At 40.9% G+C, this 21156-nt stretch overlaps 2 protein-coding genes and 2 non-coding genes across 7 annotated transcripts; 3 read left to right on the top strand and 1 right to left on the bottom strand.

The window, feature by feature from the left end:
• Positions 1 to 15: 15 nt before the first annotated feature.
• skic3 (SKI3 subunit of superkiller complex) lies at positions 16 to 14825 on the top strand. 4 transcript variants are annotated; one of them, XM_069178365.1, is made up of 41 exons: positions 16 to 56; positions 336 to 425; positions 542 to 685; positions 1235 to 1326; positions 1493 to 1568; positions 1657 to 1803; positions 2048 to 2146; positions 2308 to 2416; positions 2569 to 2709; positions 2840 to 2938; positions 3117 to 3241; positions 3432 to 3518; positions 3691 to 3794; positions 3901 to 4027; positions 4268 to 4447; positions 4598 to 4722; positions 4816 to 5066; positions 5216 to 5318; positions 5446 to 5628; positions 5829 to 5979; positions 6064 to 6142; positions 6420 to 6481; positions 6580 to 6636; positions 6723 to 6791; positions 7056 to 7130; positions 7363 to 7504; positions 7598 to 7691; positions 7814 to 7891; positions 7992 to 8116; positions 8208 to 8331; positions 8907 to 9131; positions 9489 to 9561; positions 9723 to 9776; positions 10027 to 10138; positions 10522 to 10650; positions 10880 to 11004; positions 11130 to 11294; positions 12026 to 12178; positions 12905 to 13035; positions 13616 to 13745; positions 13941 to 14335. In XM_069178365.1, exons 2-41 carry the CDS (start codon positions 336 to 338, stop codon positions 14019 to 14021), a joined length of 4716 nt encoding a protein of 1571 aa, XP_069034466.1. In that variant the 5' UTR covers positions 16 to 56; the 3' UTR covers positions 14022 to 14335. The 4 variants fall into 4 exon arrangements, with proteins under 4 accessions (XP_069034466.1, XP_069034468.1, XP_069034465.1 ...); XM_069178367.1 differs by lacking the exon at positions 16 to 56 and adding an exon at positions 14739 to 14825 and having other exon boundaries at positions 73 to 425; positions 13941 to 14040; XM_069178366.1 differs by lacking the exon at positions 16 to 56 and adding an exon at positions 77 to 150.
• LOC138191644 (uncharacterized) lies at positions 14428 to 21037 on the bottom strand. Its single transcript, XM_069138561.1, has 3 exons — positions 18980 to 21037; positions 17464 to 18183; positions 14428 to 15338 (listed from the first exon to the last, which is right to left on the bottom strand). The coding sequence occupies exons 2-3, from the start codon at positions 18123 to 18125 to the stop codon at positions 14681 to 14683; spliced, it is 1320 nt and encodes a 439-aa protein (XP_068994662.1). The 5' UTR covers positions 18126 to 18183; positions 18980 to 21037; the 3' UTR covers positions 14428 to 14680.
• On the top strand, positions 16263 to 16336 carry trnai-aau (transfer RNA isoleucine (anticodon AAU)). The gene has a single exon. It is a non-coding gene; the product is annotated as a tRNA-Ile (tRNA).
• On the top strand, positions 19091 to 19164 carry trnai-aau (transfer RNA isoleucine (anticodon AAU)). Its single transcript has one exon. It is a non-coding gene; the product is annotated as a tRNA-Ile (tRNA).
• Positions 21038 to 21156: the final 119 nt, after the last annotated feature.

Genomic DNA, 21156 nt, shown 5'->3' with positions numbered 1-21156 from the left:
CTCTTTCACTTCCGTGTCACCCTGGAGACGCAGACAGCAAGTTGCCGACGTAAACAGTGGGTGGCTCCAATTTTTATACACATTTTCAAAACACAAGGAATGCAGCGATCTTAGCTCATTGAATAAATAGCATATAAAGCATTTATTGAGGTTTGATTCCAGTTTTTATTCTAAAGTATACAGTTCATGACGCTGACAAGCTATCAGTTGTCTTGGTGGCTGTAAATACATCTAGCTACAGGTTATGGCTAACAATTATTATTTTGGCGTTGCGTAATGATGTGGCAGTATATCTTTTAAAAAATGTTTCCTTCTTGTTTTCTACTAACCACAAGATGTCTAGTAAAGAAGTCAAAGCCGCACTGAAAAGTGCGAGAGAGTCCATTAAAAACAAGGAGTTCAAAGAGGCTCTGAAACACTGCAAGGTAAAGTATCTGACACTAAAATACTCCGGAAACTACTGTGGTTACATGAGGCACTTGATACGATAGGAAGCACGATATTGTATAGCTGATTTTGCTCTCTTTAAATGTGGTTTTAGACTGTTTTGAAACTTGAGAAGAACAATTACAATGCCTGGGTATTCATCGGCTTGGCAGCCAGTGAACTGGAGCAACCAGATCAGTCACAGACAGCTTATAAAAAGGCGGTGGACCTGGAGCCCGAGCAGCTGCTGGCTTGGCAGGTAAGGTCCAAAAACATACTGGTACATCATAGGTGGTTTCTCTAAGTATTCAATACATTACTTTGCTGATCAGTTGAACTTAGATATAGAATAATTCCTACATATTATACTACTTGTCTCCCCATGCCTTAGTGACCAGGGCTGGGTGATATGAACAAAATCTAATTTCACTATATTTTTAACCAAATACCTCAATATTAATATTGCAAAGATATTGTAGGGAGCACCATTGCTTTCGCAAAATATTTACTTAATGATATTTTTGATAAATTATCATGAGTAATGAGGATATAATGACTAAGTGGGTAAAGGTAAACAACAGAACAGCTCTACCAGTCTGGGAAGTTCCGAAAATAATATGACTTCACTGTAATGGAGCCTTTAAAACCAAGAAAAAAAAGATATTTAGACCATGAAACAATATTACAAAATCCTAAATCTAACACAATATTTAGTCTCATGTCATGATATGCTAAAATATCAATATATTGCCCAGCCCTGCTGGTAACTATGCACCATGTCAATAATGTGTCTTTTTTTTTTTTTTAGGGCTTAGCAAATCTATATGAAAAGACTGATCAGTGGGATTTCAAAGTTGAGCTACCTAACGTCTATCAGAAGCTTGTCGAGCTGTATGCAAGGTAAAATATGGAAACATTTATAACAGGACATGGTTCTTTAAACTTTGTTAAATATTCTGATGATTGAAGTGGTCATTTGTTCATCTAAAGTCTTTAATGTAATTTTGTAGTTTTGAATGCTTTGGTTTGTGATGTTATTGATTTTCATTATGTTCTCCATTCACAGCTCAGACAAAAACAAATGTTATGAAATGATCCAAAAACTGTCAGATGTTTATCAGTCTGACAAAGAACATTTAAAGGTATGTAATTCAAAAGGCATGTGGTGAAGATGTTTTGTGATTATTTTTTCACACAATATATTTAAATGCATTTGTACTCTATGTACAGTTGGCGGAAGTTTGGCTGCAACTCATTCAGCTGAAGGAAGAAGAGGCTGTGGATAAGAAAGAGTTAGTGCAGCTATTGCAACAGATGACCCAGCTCCTCTCAGACTGCATCACTGAGGAGGAGCAGGACAATGAAATTCAACAGCATGTAAGAGCCCCCCAAATCTGGACTTCAACTCAGCAACATTATGTGTTTCTTTTTATATTTACATAAAGTATTTGCAACACAAATGATTCCATCCCCTCTAATCCACAGTACTAGTCAGAACCTATAGCAGGTTCACCTTACCTTGTGGAAGCTACAAGCTCCCCCCAAAATAACAATTCTATTATTCTTGATGCTGTTTTTGTATATATCTTTATACCATGTTGGGTTTGTTTGTGGTCATCAGTTAGTCACAGCATTTGAGAAGGCCATGGTTCTCATGGATCCTGTACCAGGAGAGGAACACAAGAAGATCTCAGCTGACTATGTCAAATGTCTGTCAAAGGTAAGTGCATCTTCTCTTCTCTTGTCTTTACCTCATCTTCACAGAAATTCAACGACCATTAAAGTGTGCCCTATTCATCAAAATAGTTTACCTCTTCCTTGGATGTGTTGTTTCATGAAGTTATTTTCCTGAATTACCTTAATTAATTGCTCTTACTGAAGCTGCCACAAGAAGAAGCCAAAATGAAAGTGGCATGCCAGTCCATGTTGTCCTTCTACCCCAACCAAAGCTACCCACTGGAGGTTCTTTGTTCTCATTACCTTAAAACAGGTAAGACACTGCTGTCTTGTTCATGAAAGCCATAGTATGTTAATAGTATTGAAGATGTTTTTTCATTTCATGAAATCCCATTAAGTGCTTCACTGGGGCATTGGGAGCAATCCCCCTTAGTACCATAATATACGTCATGTTTTCATTTGAAGGTAGCATGAATGACGATGCAGTTAGCTGTTTCTCCCGGCTCCTGGATGTGGCCCCTAACAATGGATTAGGTCACTTGGGCCTGGGCACCAAAGCACTGCAAGAAGGGAGGTATAAAGATGCCATTAAGGACCTTGCACAAGGTTAGTTTTAACATTAACTGGTAGTGCATTCTGCTCTAAGTGTAAAAAGTACCTGAACACTTAATACTGAGATATACATTAAACCTTTTTTGTTGTAACTGTCCATGATTTGTTTATTCTGTTATATTAGGACTGAAGAAAATTAATTCAACTGCGGGATGGTACAGTCTGGCTGAAGCTCAGTTTAAAATGCACAGATACTCTGACAGCGCTGCATCATGCTCCCAAGGTATGTTTTACTTAAGTTCGTCAGATAATTCATGACAAAAAAGAATATGTCCAGTCAGACTTCATTAACAAAACAACAAAGGGATTTGTGATTGAACAGAGATGTTAACCAAAGGGCATCTCTCTTCAGTTCTCAAAAAAAGTTACTTAACTTCACTGTGTGTGTCTCGTTCTATTAGGTTTAGATGTGTGTACCTCCGGAGACAAGGAGCTGAGGGGCAAACTGCTGAGATTGAAGCTAGAGGCTTTCGTAAGAAGTGGAGGAGAGAAGGCCGCAGACGAGGCTTTGGAGACGTTCTCACATGTAATGTGATTGCCTGGATTATAGAGCATGTTGAATTTATTGTATATAATTTCAGCATTTAAAATAACTTATTGTGGATGTAGTATGTAGAATTTTGCAGTTGTGAAAATGTATATACAGTACTTGTGTATGCTGCAGAACATTAACAGAAATGTCATGTCTACCTTTAATTTTTTTCTTTTTTTTTTAGATTCCCGAAGCTGAAAAAGACCCTCTTCTATTGGCCTTCAAAGGACGCGCATACCTTAACAAAGGACAGATTGATCAAGCTCTTAAGGTTGCAAACCTTTTACACACTAAAATTTGCCAATGAAAGTGTCAGATTTATTTTATGATCAAATAAATAATTCCACACATATTCAGCTTGTGATAACAGAATGAGATGAATATGGGTTTTGTATTATATCAAAGATGGGTTTGTGCAAATGAAACCATTATTTCTTTAATAGCTGTCATCACAACTGGTGGCGTCCAACCCGAACTTGGCCCAGGGATTGGTACTGAGAGGACTGGCACATTTAGCCGAGGGCAAGAAGCAACTGTCAGAGCAGAGGTAAAAACTGTGTTTTCTTTGGCATTCTACTAGGTTAAATGCTGGTGTGTGGTACGATAAAGTTCTCTTCATTTAACTTGTTTTTCCTTGTCCCTCTGTTGTGTAGTTTCCTGAAGGCTGCTAGCCAGAGCCCAGACAGTGGAGAATATTATTTCTTGCTTGGACAACTCTACTGGGACATGGGAGAGGAGACCCGTAAAGACCGGACCAAAGCCCATACACACTTACTAAAGGTTGGTAAAATTATATTGGACATTTTTGAATATCTGGTAGACAAGGAGAATTGTGTATTTGTATCTGTTCAGATATAATAAAATGTTGCCTTTTTTAAGGTCTCAAGTGTTGATGGTCCAATTTATGAAAGATTATTGCTGAAGGACTCAAATAAAAATTAAAAAAAATGTCATATTCTCTTTTTTTTGTTGTCAGAGGTGAATGCATCTTAGTTTGAAAGCTTAATTTGTCTATTTCAGGCTGCAAAGTTAGATCCACAGCTCAGCAGTGCATTTCGCTACCTTGGCCATTATTATCGGGAGGTGGCAAATGATTATGGCCGTGCACAAGGCTGCTATAAGAAGGCCTTTCAGTTGGACGATGACGATGCTGAGTCCGGTGCTGCCTTAGTGGATCTCAGTATGAGGCAGGGGGATATGGTGAGTGGCCTCTTTGTTATAGTTCTGTAATTTCCCTACAAGTGCCTCTCAGATTTGTCTTGCTATTTCGTTGGACCCTAATGTTCCATGTTCTCCTTTCCCTCCTTCCCTTCTTGTATAACCCCATTTCCTCTTCCTTAAATGCCACAGGACACTTCCTTAGCAATACTTCAGTCTGTCATAGAGAAAGCCACTCCAGGCTCAGCTAAGTGGGCCTGGATGAGACGAGGCCTTTACTACCTGAAGATCGGAGAACATCAGCAGGCCGTAGCTGAGTAAGAGTTTCCAATCTGAGACAACTACATTTATGACCCTGGTCTTAGATGTTTTAAGTGTAGCATTATTGATCCTTTAATTTATATTTATAGTCTGCAGGCAGCTCTGAGAGCAGACCCCGAGGACTGGGTGTGTTGGGAGTGTTTAGGTGAGGCCTACCTAAACCGCCGGAGCTTCACAGCAGCTCTGAAAGCCTTTGGTAAGGCCCATCAGCTTCAACCGTGCTCCATCTACAGTGTCTACCAGGCTGCTGCTATCAAACAGACTCTGGGCAAGTTCAAAGAGGCGGTCGCAGAGTACTTGCAGATCACAGCACAGCAGGACTATGTTCCTGCTCTTAAAGGTAGGTGTTTATTTTCGTTGGACCCTAAACATGCACCTCATTTGATATAATGTTGCGCTTTTTTTTTTTTTTTTTTTTTTATACATATCTCCGGTGTGTAATTTGTCCAAACCTGAACATTCATTTGATTTATATGGTTTGTTATTCAGGTCTTGGGGAGTGCCAACTGTCTCTGGCAAAGAGTTTAATGGAGGACTGCAGAGATGGAGGAGCCATTGACCTCATTCAGCAAGCCATACAGAACCTCTTCAGGTAATGATTTGGCATTTATTCAACTTGCAAACCTTTTATGGAGTAATTTTTTCTTTCTTATTTACTGCAGATATTTCACTATTTCTAGTTTTATCTAGCTCCTCTTTTTACATTTTGTGTTCTCCAGAGCTGCACGGCTGCGACCAGACCTGTCTTGTTTGTGGAAGCTACTTGGAGATGCTTGCACTGCAGTCAGCACTGTGTCATCAACCAGAGCCCAGGTTGCAGTGCCAGCCTTACTGGCTGGTTTAGACCCTAACACACAGAGCCACCTGCTGAACCAAGCCCAGACTCTCAAAGTTGGTGAGAGGTAGGACCAATATCAGCTTTTACTATCGCAACTCTGTCAAATAATACATGTATAAGACACTGTAACAAAGACGACACTGAATAACATTAATAAATGATAACATAGTGGTCTTTTTGTTGCCCTTGGTACCGATGTCCTCCCCTGTTGGTTAGTAAGAGAAAGTGAACAATGAACATTAAGTTTATGTGTTTCTACTGTAGGTGCTATGCTCGTGCTTTGAAGCTGAGGCCTGAGGCCCCCACCCTTTGGTATGACCTAGGACTCAACTATTACCACCAGGCCACCCGCATACCCTGCCTCACAGAGGGAGACCACACCTCCCCATCTCTGAACCTGGAGAAGGCCCAAGAGGTGATTCAAAGTGTCCAACACAACATGTTTGCATTGTTTGTCCCCAGAAGTGGTTTAAGTGTCTTCTTTTTTTTTCTTTCTCAGTGTTTGAAAAAGGCTATCATGATGGACAGCGAGAACCACAGCTACTGGAATGCACTGGGAGTGATTTCCATGAACACAGGTAACAATATGTTTCAGTTTTCATGTCTTGTTTTTCGAAATTAATTAACGCTGGCCGACTGCCTTAGTAGAAAGAACTACAGTTTGTTAGGAGCTTTATCTATTATAAAATGTTATTTAAAATGTTTTGATAGTTTGATAGTTATCCAATACTGAGCTAAGTTATGTGTTTAAGTATAACTTCTCAAGTAATTCAAATAATAATACAACTACTTTTGATTGAAGTCTGTCAGAGAAACTAACACCGCTCTGTCTTATCACTTTTTCTGACACATCAGGTCTGGAGAACTTTGCTCTGGCTCAGCATTGCTTCATCAAGTCCATTAAAGTTGAGACAAACGTATGTACAACATGTTTATTCTAGTGATGAATAGTACTCCTGTAAAATATTCCCATGTGTTTATGGGACTTTTTCCTTTTTTCTATGTTCCCTCAAAGAATGTTGTTGCCTGGACAAACCTGGGTACTCTGTATTTGAAGAAGGACAACATAGAGGTGTGTGTGGTCACTTTCCTTCTATAATCTGTTTATTTTTAATCACAGTTGACATTTTCATTATTAAACTGGATTTCTTGTTTTAGCTTGCACATGAGGCCTTCAAGATTGCTCAGTCCTTGGAGCCACTTTATGTCAACTGCTGGATTGGACAGGTACCACTATAATACATCAAAAGGCAATTTGTTAAAGGTCACTTTAATGCCACCCTGTTGAGGAAATATCTACTTGGCAATAGCTCCCTGAGCCTGAGGTATAATTATTACTTTGGTTAGTACAAGCACAAAGGATACTATTTCTTGTTGAGTGCCCCCATATGGTTTGGTTCGACTGAAAGTACTGACATATCAATGTGACTTTTTTGACCTCTTTGTCTTTATCTTTGTAAATGATAGTTTATCCTTTTGTCTTTCTCCCAGGCACTAATAGCAGAAAGTGTGGGAAGCTACGACACCATGGATCTTTTCAGGCACACGACTGAACTAAGCACACATGTACGTGACATCCCAAAACCATCATTAGCTGGATAATAACAATCTTTACTGCAGCGTGCTTTGCTAAACCTTCAGTTCTAAGCCTTTTGCTGCTACTAGTAAGCGATTAGTGATGGTACTATGATATAATATAAAACACAGTCAATATCTACTCTTGATTTGCCTGACTCAATATTCTCTGCCTTTCTCTTTCATCTCCATCAAACTTTCATCAAACATCTCTTTCCATCAGATGGAGGGAGTGAAAGGTTATGCCTACTGGGTTTGTTCCACCCTGCTGGATAAGAGCAACAGAGACTCTGAACTGTACCGCTACAACATCGTGCAGATGAATGCCATCTCTGCTGCTCAGGTGGCACTTAGCAAGTACACAGGTACAGCACCTCTTTGTGTGCTGATGTGCATGCAGGATCCACAGATGCATTGGTTTTCATTTGGGTCATTTGTTTCTTTTGCACCCCCCTCAGAGAGGATCCAATCGGACCCCGAGGCCTTCATTATGCTGGGCTACCTGAATGAGCATCTGCAGCTGAAGAGGCAGGCCTTACAGGCTTATCAAAGGTGTTTAAATTACACTGACTGACTCTGCTGGCCGATATTGTGTTTATTATTATGTTCATCTATGAGGAACATCATTTTATAAATATTGGTACCATTCATTTTTCTGTATCTTCTGTCTTTAGAGCGGTTGAGCTGCTGCAGTCCATGTCCTCCTCAGAAGAGCTGGCCTTTTCTCTGGGCAGCTATGGCCGTGCTTTATGGTAACCAGCCGTCTCATTAGGATGTTCTTTACCATTTTAGAAAGTGCTTACCACTCACCTCAAACTTCACTCTTTCTGTGTTCTGCTGTGTCTTTTCCAGTATGTCAGGCCAGTGGGAGGAGGCGGTGCATGTTTATAAATCCACTCCACTGCAGGAGCTCAGTGACCTGGTCGGGCTGGCTCTGGCCTACTGCAGGGCAGGACTCTTCCCAGAAAGTGTCAACAGTAAGGATTGGGAAACATACCGTAATCAGACATTGTCGGTGTGTTTACATGCCAGAGTGACTGTTAATAAACTGTTCTATGTCTATGATAGCCTATGAACGGGCCTTGGCTGTGGCATCCAATGAGAAGGAGAAAGCTTACATATTGACAGCTCTGGCCCTGCTGCAGCACCTGCAGGGCAACCTGAACTCAGCCAAGACTCTGCTGTTTAAATGGTGAGTGGTACTGTTTATCTGGACAGTACTAGTTGTGTATGTTTTTCGTCCTTGTCCTCTTAACTAAAAATACCCTTTACAGACTGATTGATGTGTGCTTTCCTGGCCAGTCTTCATATATTCATATATTTTATGCCATATAAAAGAAAAACTTGAAAGATTTTTCAAAGTTGTTATTGTTACCTTGTAATACTTTTGAGAACAGGGCAACATGCTGTAGTCAAAGATCATAATATTTGCTCCCAAAATTTGGACCTTTTTAATTGTAATGTTAATTTTTAAAAGGTGCTTATGGCCAAACATTCACAAGCTTGTATGCCAAAAATATCAAACCTGAAAGACAAAGCATTACAAAAGAAACAAGTTGTACATACAAGGATCATGTATTTGGTAGCTTCTTACATTTCAAAGAATGCTGTTTGACAGAAAACTGCCAAGCCTGACATGCTGGAGCTTCCTAAGACCATTTGATTGTTCCAAGCAAAATCTATTAAAAAAAAAGCACTTGAGGATAACATGTGATAATATTTGTACTATACTAAGACTATGTGTCTCTCTGTTCTCTGTGTGATCAGCTCGATGTTAAAGGAGCCGATCTCAGAGTCTCTGCTGTGTTTATGTGCTCTGGGATTGGTCCGCGGGGACGCCACGCTAGCTGCTGCTGCCCTGACTGAGCTGCTAAAGCAAGGTTCAGCTTCTGGGAGTGTTGTCGAGCAGCGATGTCTACTCACCTGCACCTTGCTGGCCCTGCAGGGCAACTACAGTGCGGTGCAAAGAGAAGCTTCCAGAGCTGTACACAGGTATTCTAGTTGTATGAATTGCACCGTCCTGATGTGCTGTATCCTACAATAAACCTAACGTGACTTCAAAAAAGACATCAAATTTTATGCACTTTTTGTGTGGGATTGCATAAATGATGGCAGATAGTATAAGTATGTACTGTATGATTGCATGTATTTACCATCGTCCATAGCTATGAAAAGACTGCTTCTGTTAGTCATATGTAGACCTGTGCCGGAACATCAAAGTGAGTCTGCGGCTGAAAACTCAGTTACGGTATATTCTAAAAAAAGATGGAACAGTTCCCTGGACATTGCAGCAACATATTGTACACATAATAAGTCTTTCTTTGTCTTATTCATCCATCATATTTACAGCAATCCTGGAAACTCATCTCTGTGGGCCCTTCTGTCCAGAGTGGTCCCACAATACTACCCCAGAAAGGCAAACGTAAGCCTGTGTAAATATACAAACATAAAACACATCCCAAGCACGAACCCAGGACATCTAGTCTAGTCACATTTAACTTAACAGTCTCATCTACTCTGACTATAGTACTGCCAGACAGTTGTAATGCTTTGGCTCATGGTTTTAACTTCTGTGTGTTACAGGGTGGTGCCACGGCCGGCCATGTAGCCTGTCTCTCCAGTATGACCCAAGGAAAGGTAAAAATACGACTTAAGAACTTTGTTTTAATGCCGTATTGTGACTTTATCTGTTGTGTTCTTTGTCTGTTATTCATTCTTTGACCTCACTGACATTTAATTTCATCCCGTAATCCGTTATTTATCTTGAACTTTACCACGGTTAGTCTGTTGCAGATGTATTGTAAATTGTAGCTATTTCAACAGCTGGTATCATTGCCACAGCACTTCTGTATTTGAAATTGAGATGATGTAACTTGTCTGACTGCAGAGGGCGCTGTTGTACAGTGGAGTGAACCAGCTGGCAGGTGGGAGACACTCTGGAGAGGACAGTCACAGGAATGCACTGAAGACTTTGCAGAGAGCGGTGTTCCTCTGTCCTGGTAGACACACACACACACACACACACAAACTACCTCACATACGAACACTGTTAACTCCACCGTTCAAAAGTGAAAATGGAAATGGCAGGTAGACATCAGTATCTACAAATTAACACGTAAATGCTCTATTTCAGAGGAATTATAGAGAAATATATGTTTAAGACTCCACTTTGACAATCACTATTTCAGATAGTGTCTCTGATATCATACTTGTTACTACACTTGTTCATGTTCATCCGTATCAGATAAGTGAAGAGAAACCTTAACCTTGAAAGGAATACTGCAGCGCTACATGTAACATTGTTGTTCATTCACTAAGAACATGACTGTGTGAGATTCCTGCCCGTGCATATCTGAGTCTTCATTGCGCTCTCTACTTTTAGATGACCCAGCAACGTGGGCGGGGTTAATGGCTGCCTGTCACACCGAAAACACTTCCTGCTATCTTTCTGGTTCTGCTCCCTGCAGACAAACACTGGAGCAAACCCTCATGTCAGTGGTCTCTGAGAAAGGTGGGTTCACTGCCGTGCTTTTACTGTGTTTCCTGTTTCGTGTGTGTGTGTGTGTGTGTGTGTGTGTGTGTGTGTGTGTGTGTGTGTGTGTGTGTGTGTGTGTGTGTGTGTGTGTGTGTGTGTGTGTGGGTGGGTGGGTGGGTGTGTGTGTGGGTGGGTGGGTGTGTGTGTGTGTGTGTGTGTGTGGGTGGATGTTTGAGTGCATACCTAACACCTCTCTGTTTTCCAGTGCGTAATGTGGAGGAAATAGAGCGCCCTCTGGCCCAGTCTCTGGAAGGCTGGGTACTACAGCAGGCGGTGACTGGTCTCATGCTGGAGGGACAGCTGGAGCAGGCAGAGGCCCTTTGCACACAGGTGGGACATAAACACTCGCACACACTGTCGTCACACACATCCTCAGCATTATTTCGCTGTAGAAAGGTTAAACAACATGATGAAACTTTCATTTTTGTGTTTCTCATGCTCCGCCTTTATCCCAGGTGCTGACCGTGTCCCCCGAACACCCAGCAGTGATGCTGTCATTGAGACAAGTGCAGTGTCAGCGCCTCCTCCTGGCTGGAGGTGGTGCTGTCCTCCCAGAGCCTGTTTTAGAGCAGCTCAACAAAGCCGTGGCGATGAACCGCACCAACCTCGGCGCCTGGCACGTAAGTGGATAGACCGTCATTTATATCACAGCTTAGCCACATTGTTCACGTGGACATATATCCACGTAGCAACAACAACCAACCCAAGCAAACGCCATTTCACAGTAAGGCTTGAAAGTATTGATTGTGTCAGCCGTAGGTGGTCACTTGCTGAAATGTTAAGGTCATGTTGTATTTTCTATTTTTCTCTTCTGTCCTCTGAGACATTGCTCTAATGACCACAATAACCATTTCTGTTTCTTGCTGGAGACCTCGGATTGTTGCACTTATCATCAAATAGCTGCTGCCAGTAGGGGAGACGCAGCAAAAAGCCTTGAACATGTTGGCAGATTGTAGCTGTGACCGTGAATATTATAGCATACAGTGAATGTGGAGTTGAGATTTGCAGCAATATTGTAATAATCATAGTCCATTCTGTACAAACATAGACAGATTATGTGCAGTCATTACTGAATCAACATGTAGTCAAACGCTTTATCTAATGATTGCAAATAATTATCAGTGCTCTTTCTGGAATTACTAAAACAGCTATTTGGATTATTAATATTATAATGAAGGCAATTTTCTTATTATCAAAATATTGGATTGAGAAGTCTTTTTTTTTTTAATCTTTTTACTACTTGAACATATTGTAATTTTCAATCAGTAGTTTTTCTTTTCTTTTCATGTTTTCTCTCCCACCTGTCCCTCCGTAAATCTTACCAGCCTTACGTCTTACTCCCTTCACGTAGTGGCTGGCCGAGGTGTATCGTGGCCAGGGTCTGCTGGTTCAAGCAGTCATGGCGTACAGGCAGAGTCTGCAGCTGGCCTCGCAGCTCGGCGTGCACAGCTGCCAGGTGGCCAGCCTGCTCCGACTTGCCCTGCTAGCTCTTGGACCCTGTATGGTGAGTTCCTGGAAAATTGAAGTTTAAATCCAAAGTATTCCTAATTTTAGAATGGTAAGGTACAGCTATTATAGCACAACGACACAACTATATACATAAACCATATACTACAAACATATACAAGTATATACAGCTATTACTACATTACTGTACAATATGCATATACAACTATTGTGCAGCTGTACAACTGTATCAATACTGTGACTATTAATAAGGATATTTTAAACATTACATGATTTATGATTATACTGCTGTTTATTTTTTGGCCCGGAAGTAATGTTTTAGCAATAAGTACCAGGAGTGTCGTACAATAACGACAGCTGCATATTACTACACGCACGCAGAGCCAGAGGCAGCTTCTAACTACATCCCCGTCAAGTGGGCAGAAGCAAAGTAGAGGAGATGAAAGATGAGTGAATATCCAGCTGTGAATTGTGGCATCAGCCGCCAAGGTCAAATGAAAACACAAACAAAACAAGACGCCGCTTTTGTGATTTTACTGGCGTCGATTTTAGCCCGTCGCTCACGGGACAGAAAATCCTACATTTACCAACCGACTGTGAGCGTAATCTAATTTAGATTACAGCCACTGCTTCTGTGAAAGCTGTTACTGACACATAACAGCCAGGTGTTAAAACACACAAAAACTGCAGTTTAAAGGAATACAAGTGTAGTAGATTCTCTTCGCTAGTTTTTATCTGAGCCCTGTGCAATCTGCCCTCTAAGGCGGGTGTCCCAGGAAATGAGTGGAAGGACCTGGTGCTGGAAGCCACTACGGAGGTTTTGAAGCTGGGCTCGTCCTCTGCGGCTCTCCTTTTCCAGGCCCTGCTTCAGTACGTGACCAAGATGGCTGCGAGGTCAGTGCCTTTCTCTGTGTTCCTTTTTCCACTACTGGAGGAGTTGTACAAATGCACATGCATATGTTGCAAGTGTATGAGCTGTTCTACAAAGATATGCAAATTATATGAACCCATTAGCATGTGTAGTTCATCATCTGAAGTGAGTACATTAATCATACGATTTCTAAAACTTCAAATTCATGCCTCCATCTGTCTTTTCAAGATATTGGCACTCTTGGAACTGAAAAAAAAAAAAAAGGTTTCCTCTCCTGACGTATTAACGTTCTGTCACCACCTCACAGGCCTGCCAGGGTGCTTAATTAGTGCTGTACTCATCAGAGTGCCAATCATGACCCGGCCAAATTCCTTGAGAGATGCCTCAAAAACTCCTCTGTACCAATATCAAAAGCCCTTTTCAAGCCCGGACATCGATTTTACGATTGTATTTTCTGTTGTGGACACAGACGGGGTTTGAACCCGGACCAACAGAAGCAGAATGTTAATTTCAGATGGGAAATTTGTGCCAGACAGTTTCCGCAAGATGACACATCGGATCAGCGGGCGTCCAGTGTCCATGTCTGTGTTTTGTCTTTCACAGGGAAACAAGGAGGTTGCTGGAGAGGCTGGTGTACGTTCCCTCTCAAGATTTCCCAGTGACGGTGGTGCAGGTGGCCAGCTGGTACCTCCTCAGACACCTGCACGCCAAAAACGACCAGGAACTCCTGAATGTGAGCACACAGCGGCCTCGTGCCTCCACTGGCACCAGATTGGAACCGTTTTGTTGGGATGTATTTATTTAAAGTGCCACTTTCCACCCATGGCTCCTGTGGAAAATGATAGTCGTCAAACTAAAACTGGGCATACTTGTGTCGTTACTTGTGAATTGGTTGTTTACCCAAACACATTTTCTCATCTTTTTGCAGGTCCTTTTGCAACATGCCAAAATGAACGGAGATCAAAGACTGCTGGAGTTTCATTCACAGCTCGCCTCGTCTCCATCCTGATATCTGCAAGCGCATCATTGTGCGTCTACAAAGGCTTTATGAAATCATTTTGCTAAGCAGCGTTATCTACAGGCAAATAACTACCGCAACCACTTCAGCTTTTTTTTTTCTTTCTGATCCTCGTGACTAAATATGAAATCTTATTAAACTGGACAATATGAGTCTGATATCACACAAATTGATTTATTGGCTTTACATGATTGTTGTTCAGGAAATCAAATCAGTTCATAAAACCATGACATGTTTCAAAAATGAACTTAGTAGTAGTAATCATGTTTACATTCTGGCTGAAATAAAGTAATTTTGCTCAATAATATGAAGATGATCTTATCTTGATTGTACATAACTTTAACACGTGCTGATATCACAATATAGCATGAATGATGCATAAATCAGAAGATTGTAGAGGTCATTTCAACAGCACTTCAATTTATACAAAACCCTGGAGACAAAATACAGATATTCTAAATTCATTATTTTACATTCACAACTTGTACTAATTACAGTTGTTCACTTGTGAGAGAAAAAGTATCATTACACCCTGAGCTGAGCATTTTAACGCTTCAGTAAACTTCAGCTTTGGATTTCTCTTCACCCCGCCAGGTCACGAGGACGTCGATGTTTGTTCCATCTGTGTCACAACCGTGCCTTACACTCTCTCAATTTCTCCCTGAACAAAAATGCTTTTTCATGAAAGTGCAGATGTTTTTCCCACAGCCCCAGCACGGTTGACTGATGTGTGCAGAACCATGCTGCTGCTTCCGCCTGCACAGCGAACACACAGCGCCACCACCTCCACCGCTCATGAGACTATTATCCACAAGCTGTTGAAGGTCGGACAACACCTGGTTGTGGGCCCTTGCGATGCCCACGACCTTCACTCTTTTGGGGTCGAACACGCAGTCCTCCTCCAGGCCGCTGGGCACAGCTTTCATACCACAGTTGGGGGGTACCCAAGCAGTGTCGTAGCCCTGCGAGCTCCAGCTCTTCTGCATGGGATGTTGGTCCTTGTCGATACGTTTGACCCGGCCGACACGCACCTGCAGCTCGAGGACCACGCGGTCGGCAGGGTTACTCTTCAACGGATAACGTTCTGCCTTTTTCTTATCACGACTGACGTACACGCCCTTTCCCAGCATGCCGTCTGCTGATGGTGTAAAACCGTTGGCAATAATGATCTTTGCGGTGTCAACTTTGGTGCCGTGGTACATGGTGTAGACGCCTCTGTCTTTGGGCGTGTGGGAGGCCCCCAGCTCTGAGCGAGGAGAGTCATCATCGTAGGTCACCTCCCAGCCAGTGAACTGCACCGACATCCTGCTTCAGTCCTGTAGTTCCAACACCACAAAGACCAGTGACCTGTGAGAAGTGAACATAAAACTATTTTTTTACGCTGTAACAGATCCAAAAGTGACTGGGTGGAGCAAGTTACTTGTTGGCTGTGTACTTTAATGGAGTGGAAGTATAAAATAGCTTAAAATGAAAATATCAAAGTGACGTTTTTGTACTTCTGTGCAGTCCTTAAGAGTGTATATGTAGTCACTTTCCACCAATGACAAAAAAAAAAAAAAAATGATGCCGCTATTAAAAAAGAGTCACAAATTTTGATCCCTGTGATGAAATTAAAGGTGATTTTTTTTTTTTGACGTCACTAATTCAAAACACGACCTGAACTCGGTGACAGCAGTAACTGGAGTCTTATGTAGTCGACGATGCTGTTAAGACTTGGTGATCACAGTTTTTAAAAGCACCGCTATAAAAGATATAGAAGCACCATGTTGGATACAAACTATCAAAACAGGCAATGTGTCATTGAAGTAAAATGAAAAGAAAGCAGTGGTATGCGAACATTTCTAAAATCCTTCATCTGTATCATAAAACACCTATATTTTATTTGCAGAAACCAACCATGCTTGCTAACTTCACGTTCGCTAAGTTTTCTGACAACCAAGAACTCTTTCATCGAGAAGTAAACTACTTTTAGATTAACTCAGTCTAAAAGTCTTTTACTGCTCATTCTCTAAAAAAAATCTGACAAGCTAAAAAACTAAATCGATTAGTCAAAGTTAATAACTTAACGTTCACGAAATGTCAGACCTTACCGTCAGTGAGGAGTCCTTTGAGTTCCTATAAGTGTAATAGTTTTCACTTTCGTTTTTAAACCACAGGTATAAAACACCTCAGGCAATAGCTATATTATCCTAGCCCACATTGATAAACCTTACTTTCGACACGCGCTTACATGGCCGGTTAGCTCAGTTGGTTAGAGCGTGGTGCTAATAACGCCAAGGTCGCGGGTTCGATCCCCGTACGGGCCACTCACTTTTTTTTTTTTTTTTTTTTTTTTTTTTTTTTTTTCTTCCCACACAGCTGGCACAGGTTTGCTTGAATTAGTTGTAATTCATATTGGTAAATATTTCCCTTTAGAGATAGGTTTAAAGTTATTGTTCTAAAATTTATGTCAGCTGCTGGATTAACACCCTCCCTCAAATGCTTATTGATGAGGAGATCAATTGTAACTTTGTTTGTGAATACTATTTACAACTAAAATGCAATATTAGGTGGTATGACAAGGGCAATTTGCTTGAGTCCCTAGGATCTAGAGGCCCTCGGGTCTTGAGGAACACAGACCCTCCCTTTTTTTGGATAAGGTATAGTGCCTATTTCTAAATTAGTTTGTGTTTAATCAAATCACCTAACAGAAATCTTGGGGCCAGGTTAGCCGCATTGTATCAGCCTGACAAAATGGTTATTTGATATTCCAGCCATTGCTCATACCTTCCGCCACTAGGTGTTTTTCATAGTGGCACACAATGAAAAAACACTTTGAAAAGAGACACACGTAAAATTGGTCTGTTCTACCTTTTAATCGTATATCACAACTTTGATTGGGAACATATTCCTTAATCTTTTCCATATGTCCTGTTTGAATGTGGGGAAATTATACTTTCACTCACTTCTGGCTCTTCTTCACCTGAATCCTGAATTTTCTAACCATATCAGTATGAAATCATGAAAATATGCTGATTTATCAGTTTTTCCGATAAGGAAACCTTACTGTAACAAACTAGAGAGAAAGGCTTTGACAATATAACAGTGTCATTTATTGGATTTAATTCTGTTGCGTGATTTTGTGATGAATATATTAAGATATCAGTACATAAAATAACTGATTTAAAGGCGACGCGGTAGAAATAAGAAATGAAAATCACAGTGTTTCACAATCAGCTGGTTCAGATCATGAGTACGATTGTCAAGATCACTTCCAGAGGAAAACATGTTCAGCAGTAACTATTTGTTGCACCAATCACAGATGAGAATCTTTACTCTTGTTCATCTCAACTTCAGCTTTTTCTCCATTTTGCTTTTAGGAAATAGAAAGGTTGCATTGACTTTGGATGCTCCTTTTGATCATCCCGCTCCAACGGCTTCCTTCATCCCCAGTCACGGACAGAAATGCTTGGACATGAGAGTGCAGATGTTTTGGCCACACTTCCAGCACTTTTGCTTGATGTGTTGAGATCCGTGCTGGGTCTTTCTCTTGCACAGGGAACACAAACCGGCAGTGCCACCAACTCCTCCCCTGCGTTTTTTCTTTTTTTGTGCCAGAAGCTGTTGCAGCTCTGTCTGTATGGAGGTGTTTGGTGCGCTTTCGATGCCGACCACCTCCACTCTTTTGGGATCAAACACACAATCTTCCTCCAGGCCCTTGGGCACAAATGGCAGGCCACAAGCGGGGGGTATCCAGGCGGTGTTGTAGCCATTCAACTGCCAGGTGAATTGCATTGAACTGTCGTTCTTGTCGATGCGTTTGACACGGCCAACGCGCACGCGTAACTCAAAGATCACACGGTCGGAATCCTTGCATTTCAACGGATAACGTTCTGCCTTTTTCTTATCACGACTGACGTACACGCCCTTTCCCAGCATGCCACTTGCTGATGGTGTAAAACCGTTCGCAATAATGAGCCTTGCGCTGGCAACGCTGGTGCCGTGGTACATGGTGTAGATGCCGCGCTTTTGAGGCATCTGCAACGGCCCCAGCGCCACACCAGGAAATGAGGCTCCATCATCGACCACCTCCCATCCGGAGAACTGCACTGACATCCTGATTCACGACTGCAGCTGACAGGATGGTGTTCGCGTCCCTCAAAGGTCTGCAACTCTGTGAAAGATTTACAACAACAAAATGTTCAAATGTGACAGCAAAAACACTTGTGGTTTCTGGTGATTCTCGAACCCTTTTCTGTTTAACACCGATTTAGAAGTAAATCCCATCAAAAACAGTTTGAACTTCAATGACACAGTCCTAAGTTATTCTTTTCATGCATGTTTCTTATTTTGTCATGAAAATGAGAATGCAGAGTTCCCCATCGATGTCGTTTTAGATACATTTTAGTGCCATTCATATCTTGCACTTCACTTTACTCCCTTGTTTAATCTGATTTGTTTTCAGTGTCATTTTTTAACTTCTCTTTTATTTTACCTCGCTTTGTATCCCTTTTATATCTTGTCCTAATGCCTCTAATGTATTTTTTTTTTTTTTTTAAAGCACTCCGAATTGCTTTGGGTTTGAGAGGTCCTTTAATAATAATACTTGCCCTGCTCTGTTTTGTTGCTTCCTCACAATTTCAGATTGAATAACGTGTTTGCTTCCGTTACAGAAGTCTGTCCGTCCTGTACAAATGCTGCTTTTCCGTCTCAATAAGTTTTGCTATCCAGAATCATGAGAGCAGCAACTTTCAGAGCACATATTATTAGGTTCGCTTGTGAGCTAGACGGGCATGGCCCGACCAAATTTGTGATCCGTGTGTGCAAAATCGAAGTCAAGTCAGATGTCCATTCTAAACACTCTTAAACTCGGGAAATCGATGCTTTGTTATTGTCTTGATTTGCTTTGTAAATAAAAAAATATATAAAATACATGGTTTTCGAAGGTTATTTGAAGGATTCAATCTTACCGTTGGTGGGGAGTCGTTTTGTTGGTTGCCTCAGTCACTTTTACTTTCTATTTTGGTGAGACCATTCTTTTCTTGCCAGCTTTCATGACGTCATGTTTCCCTCTGCACCAGGGCCGGTTAGCTCAGTTGGTTAGAGCGTGGTGCTAATAACGCCAAGGTCGCGGGTTCGATCCCCGTACGGGCCATTTACATTTTCTACTAAAACTATGGAACACTGGTTTTACAAAGTATGGCGATTATCTGGTTAACACAAGACAATATAATACATTTCATTTGACAACAAATTGACATGTTAATAGCCATAAATCACCCGCTGTGACGTTAGCTTACATCATCAAACAAACAAGTTATAAAGTCACCGCGGTTATACAAGTGTGACTTCTGTCCGTCCGAAACATTAGTTTTAAAACCGTTTTCCACAAATGTTTCCTAAAAATGAATAAATATGATTCTTGCAATTTCTCCAGTGTTTTTCCGCTTGCGCTGAGATGGTGGAGCTGACAGAAATTGAAACAAATCTAACTCGTAATGGATTGGCCAAAATACGGTTGGCTCCTATCCCAAGTGGGAACATGTTGGTAGTTGAGACAAATTTAAACAAATACTGTACTGCGATCAAAAGGGGTGAGACATCGTAATTGGTCGTAAAGTCCATCCATATGTCCATCCGTAAAGTCATACAGAGTCATCCAAAATATGAAAAAAAGTCATACTATATTATGTAGTATTATTTAACATGTCATCCAAAATAGGGAAAGAAAAGTCACTATAGCATGTCATCCAAAATAGGGAAAGAAAAGTCACTATAGCATGTCATCCAAAATATGAAAAACAAAGTCAAAATTCTGAAGTTGTTGGAAATTTTAGAACCTGGACATTTTTGAAGTTTTTGGAAGCCATTTTTGCCGATTCACACATGTTGTACTTTAATGATCTCCTCCTACAGATTTTGTCGGACTGACTTGAAATTGAGTCTGTGCACTCTCAACATGTATGGAATTAAAAGTTATTAAAATAATAGGTTTTCATTGATAGGTGTGCCCGTGGCGTGGCGGCCAAAAGGTGACCCAAAAGTCATGCATGTTGTTAAAAAAATGACTTAAGATTTTAATTTTTAAGTCATGACAAAGAGGGGATTCAAACCCCAGCTCTCCTAGTTGAGAGGCAGTAGCACTAACCACCACACCATCTATTTTTCCAGGAGTCTGATGACATTATGATAAATCTTTGGCTCACTGTAACCTATAACTCCACTGACCATAAATATTCATTCAAATGTGACAAAAATTACCGCAGACATTCTTTGGATAGTAGATATACTTGTTTTTAAGGGGGTCTGCAGTGATATTAAATATCTTCCTGTAATGTGTAGTGTATGCAAAACTTTTTCAATTTCTCCAAACGTTTCAACTTCACTAAAAGTTGAATCACCATCAACAGGCCAAGGTGGAATCTGAACCATTAATAGCAACCTATTTTATGCTTTTATTTTATTTTTTTGAATGCCTCATTTGACGACATGCTTTAGAATGACTTTATTTTTCATATTTTGGATGGTCTGCTATAGTATGACTTTTTTTTTTTTCATATTTTGAATGACTTTTTTGGATACGACTTTTTGACATCATGACTTCCATGTTCTGAAAACCAACCCGGGCGCCCGCGTCATCTTTTGCAAGCCAATCGAATGTCAGAGTCCATCTTTTGACAACCAATCACGGCGCAAAATCCATCTTTCTAAAAGCAAATAAAATGCTGGAGTCCGTTATTTGACAGCCAATCATGGTGTGAGCTGCATCTTTGTAAACAGAGGTTGAAGAGGATGGCAAACTGCCCTAAATCGTGTATTTCTTGTACTTGGTGTTATGGTGTGTAATACAAAAATGTTAAAACTGATTGTAATATTTAGTAATTGAAGGAAATATTTATAATTTGTAGCAAAAGTTTAGAATTTGTGTTGTTCAACTCCACGTTTAACCATTATTCTGCTACTTACTGGTTTTTAGTGGAGCTTGGCATCCAAAATGTTGCAATACTGCCATCTACTGGATTTAAATAAAAATCAGCAATGACTATTTGAAATCACATCACAACAGCCCCTTCCCACCCATGTCCCATTAAGAAGGTCGGTTGTTTTCATGGCTATAAAGTAGACAACCTGAAGTCATGTCACATAC

Source organism: Embiotoca jacksoni, unplaced genomic scaffold, assembly GCF_022577435.1.
Source record: "Embiotoca jacksoni isolate LCO1_2020_lvr unplaced genomic scaffold, fEmbJac1.0.p SCAF_8, whole genome shotgun sequence".
Taxonomy (NCBI): Eukaryota; Metazoa; Chordata; class Actinopteri; family Embiotocidae; genus Embiotoca; species Embiotoca jacksoni.
The sequence above is the reverse complement of the archived record's forward strand: the minus strand, read 5'-3'. Positions and strand labels throughout refer to the sequence as shown.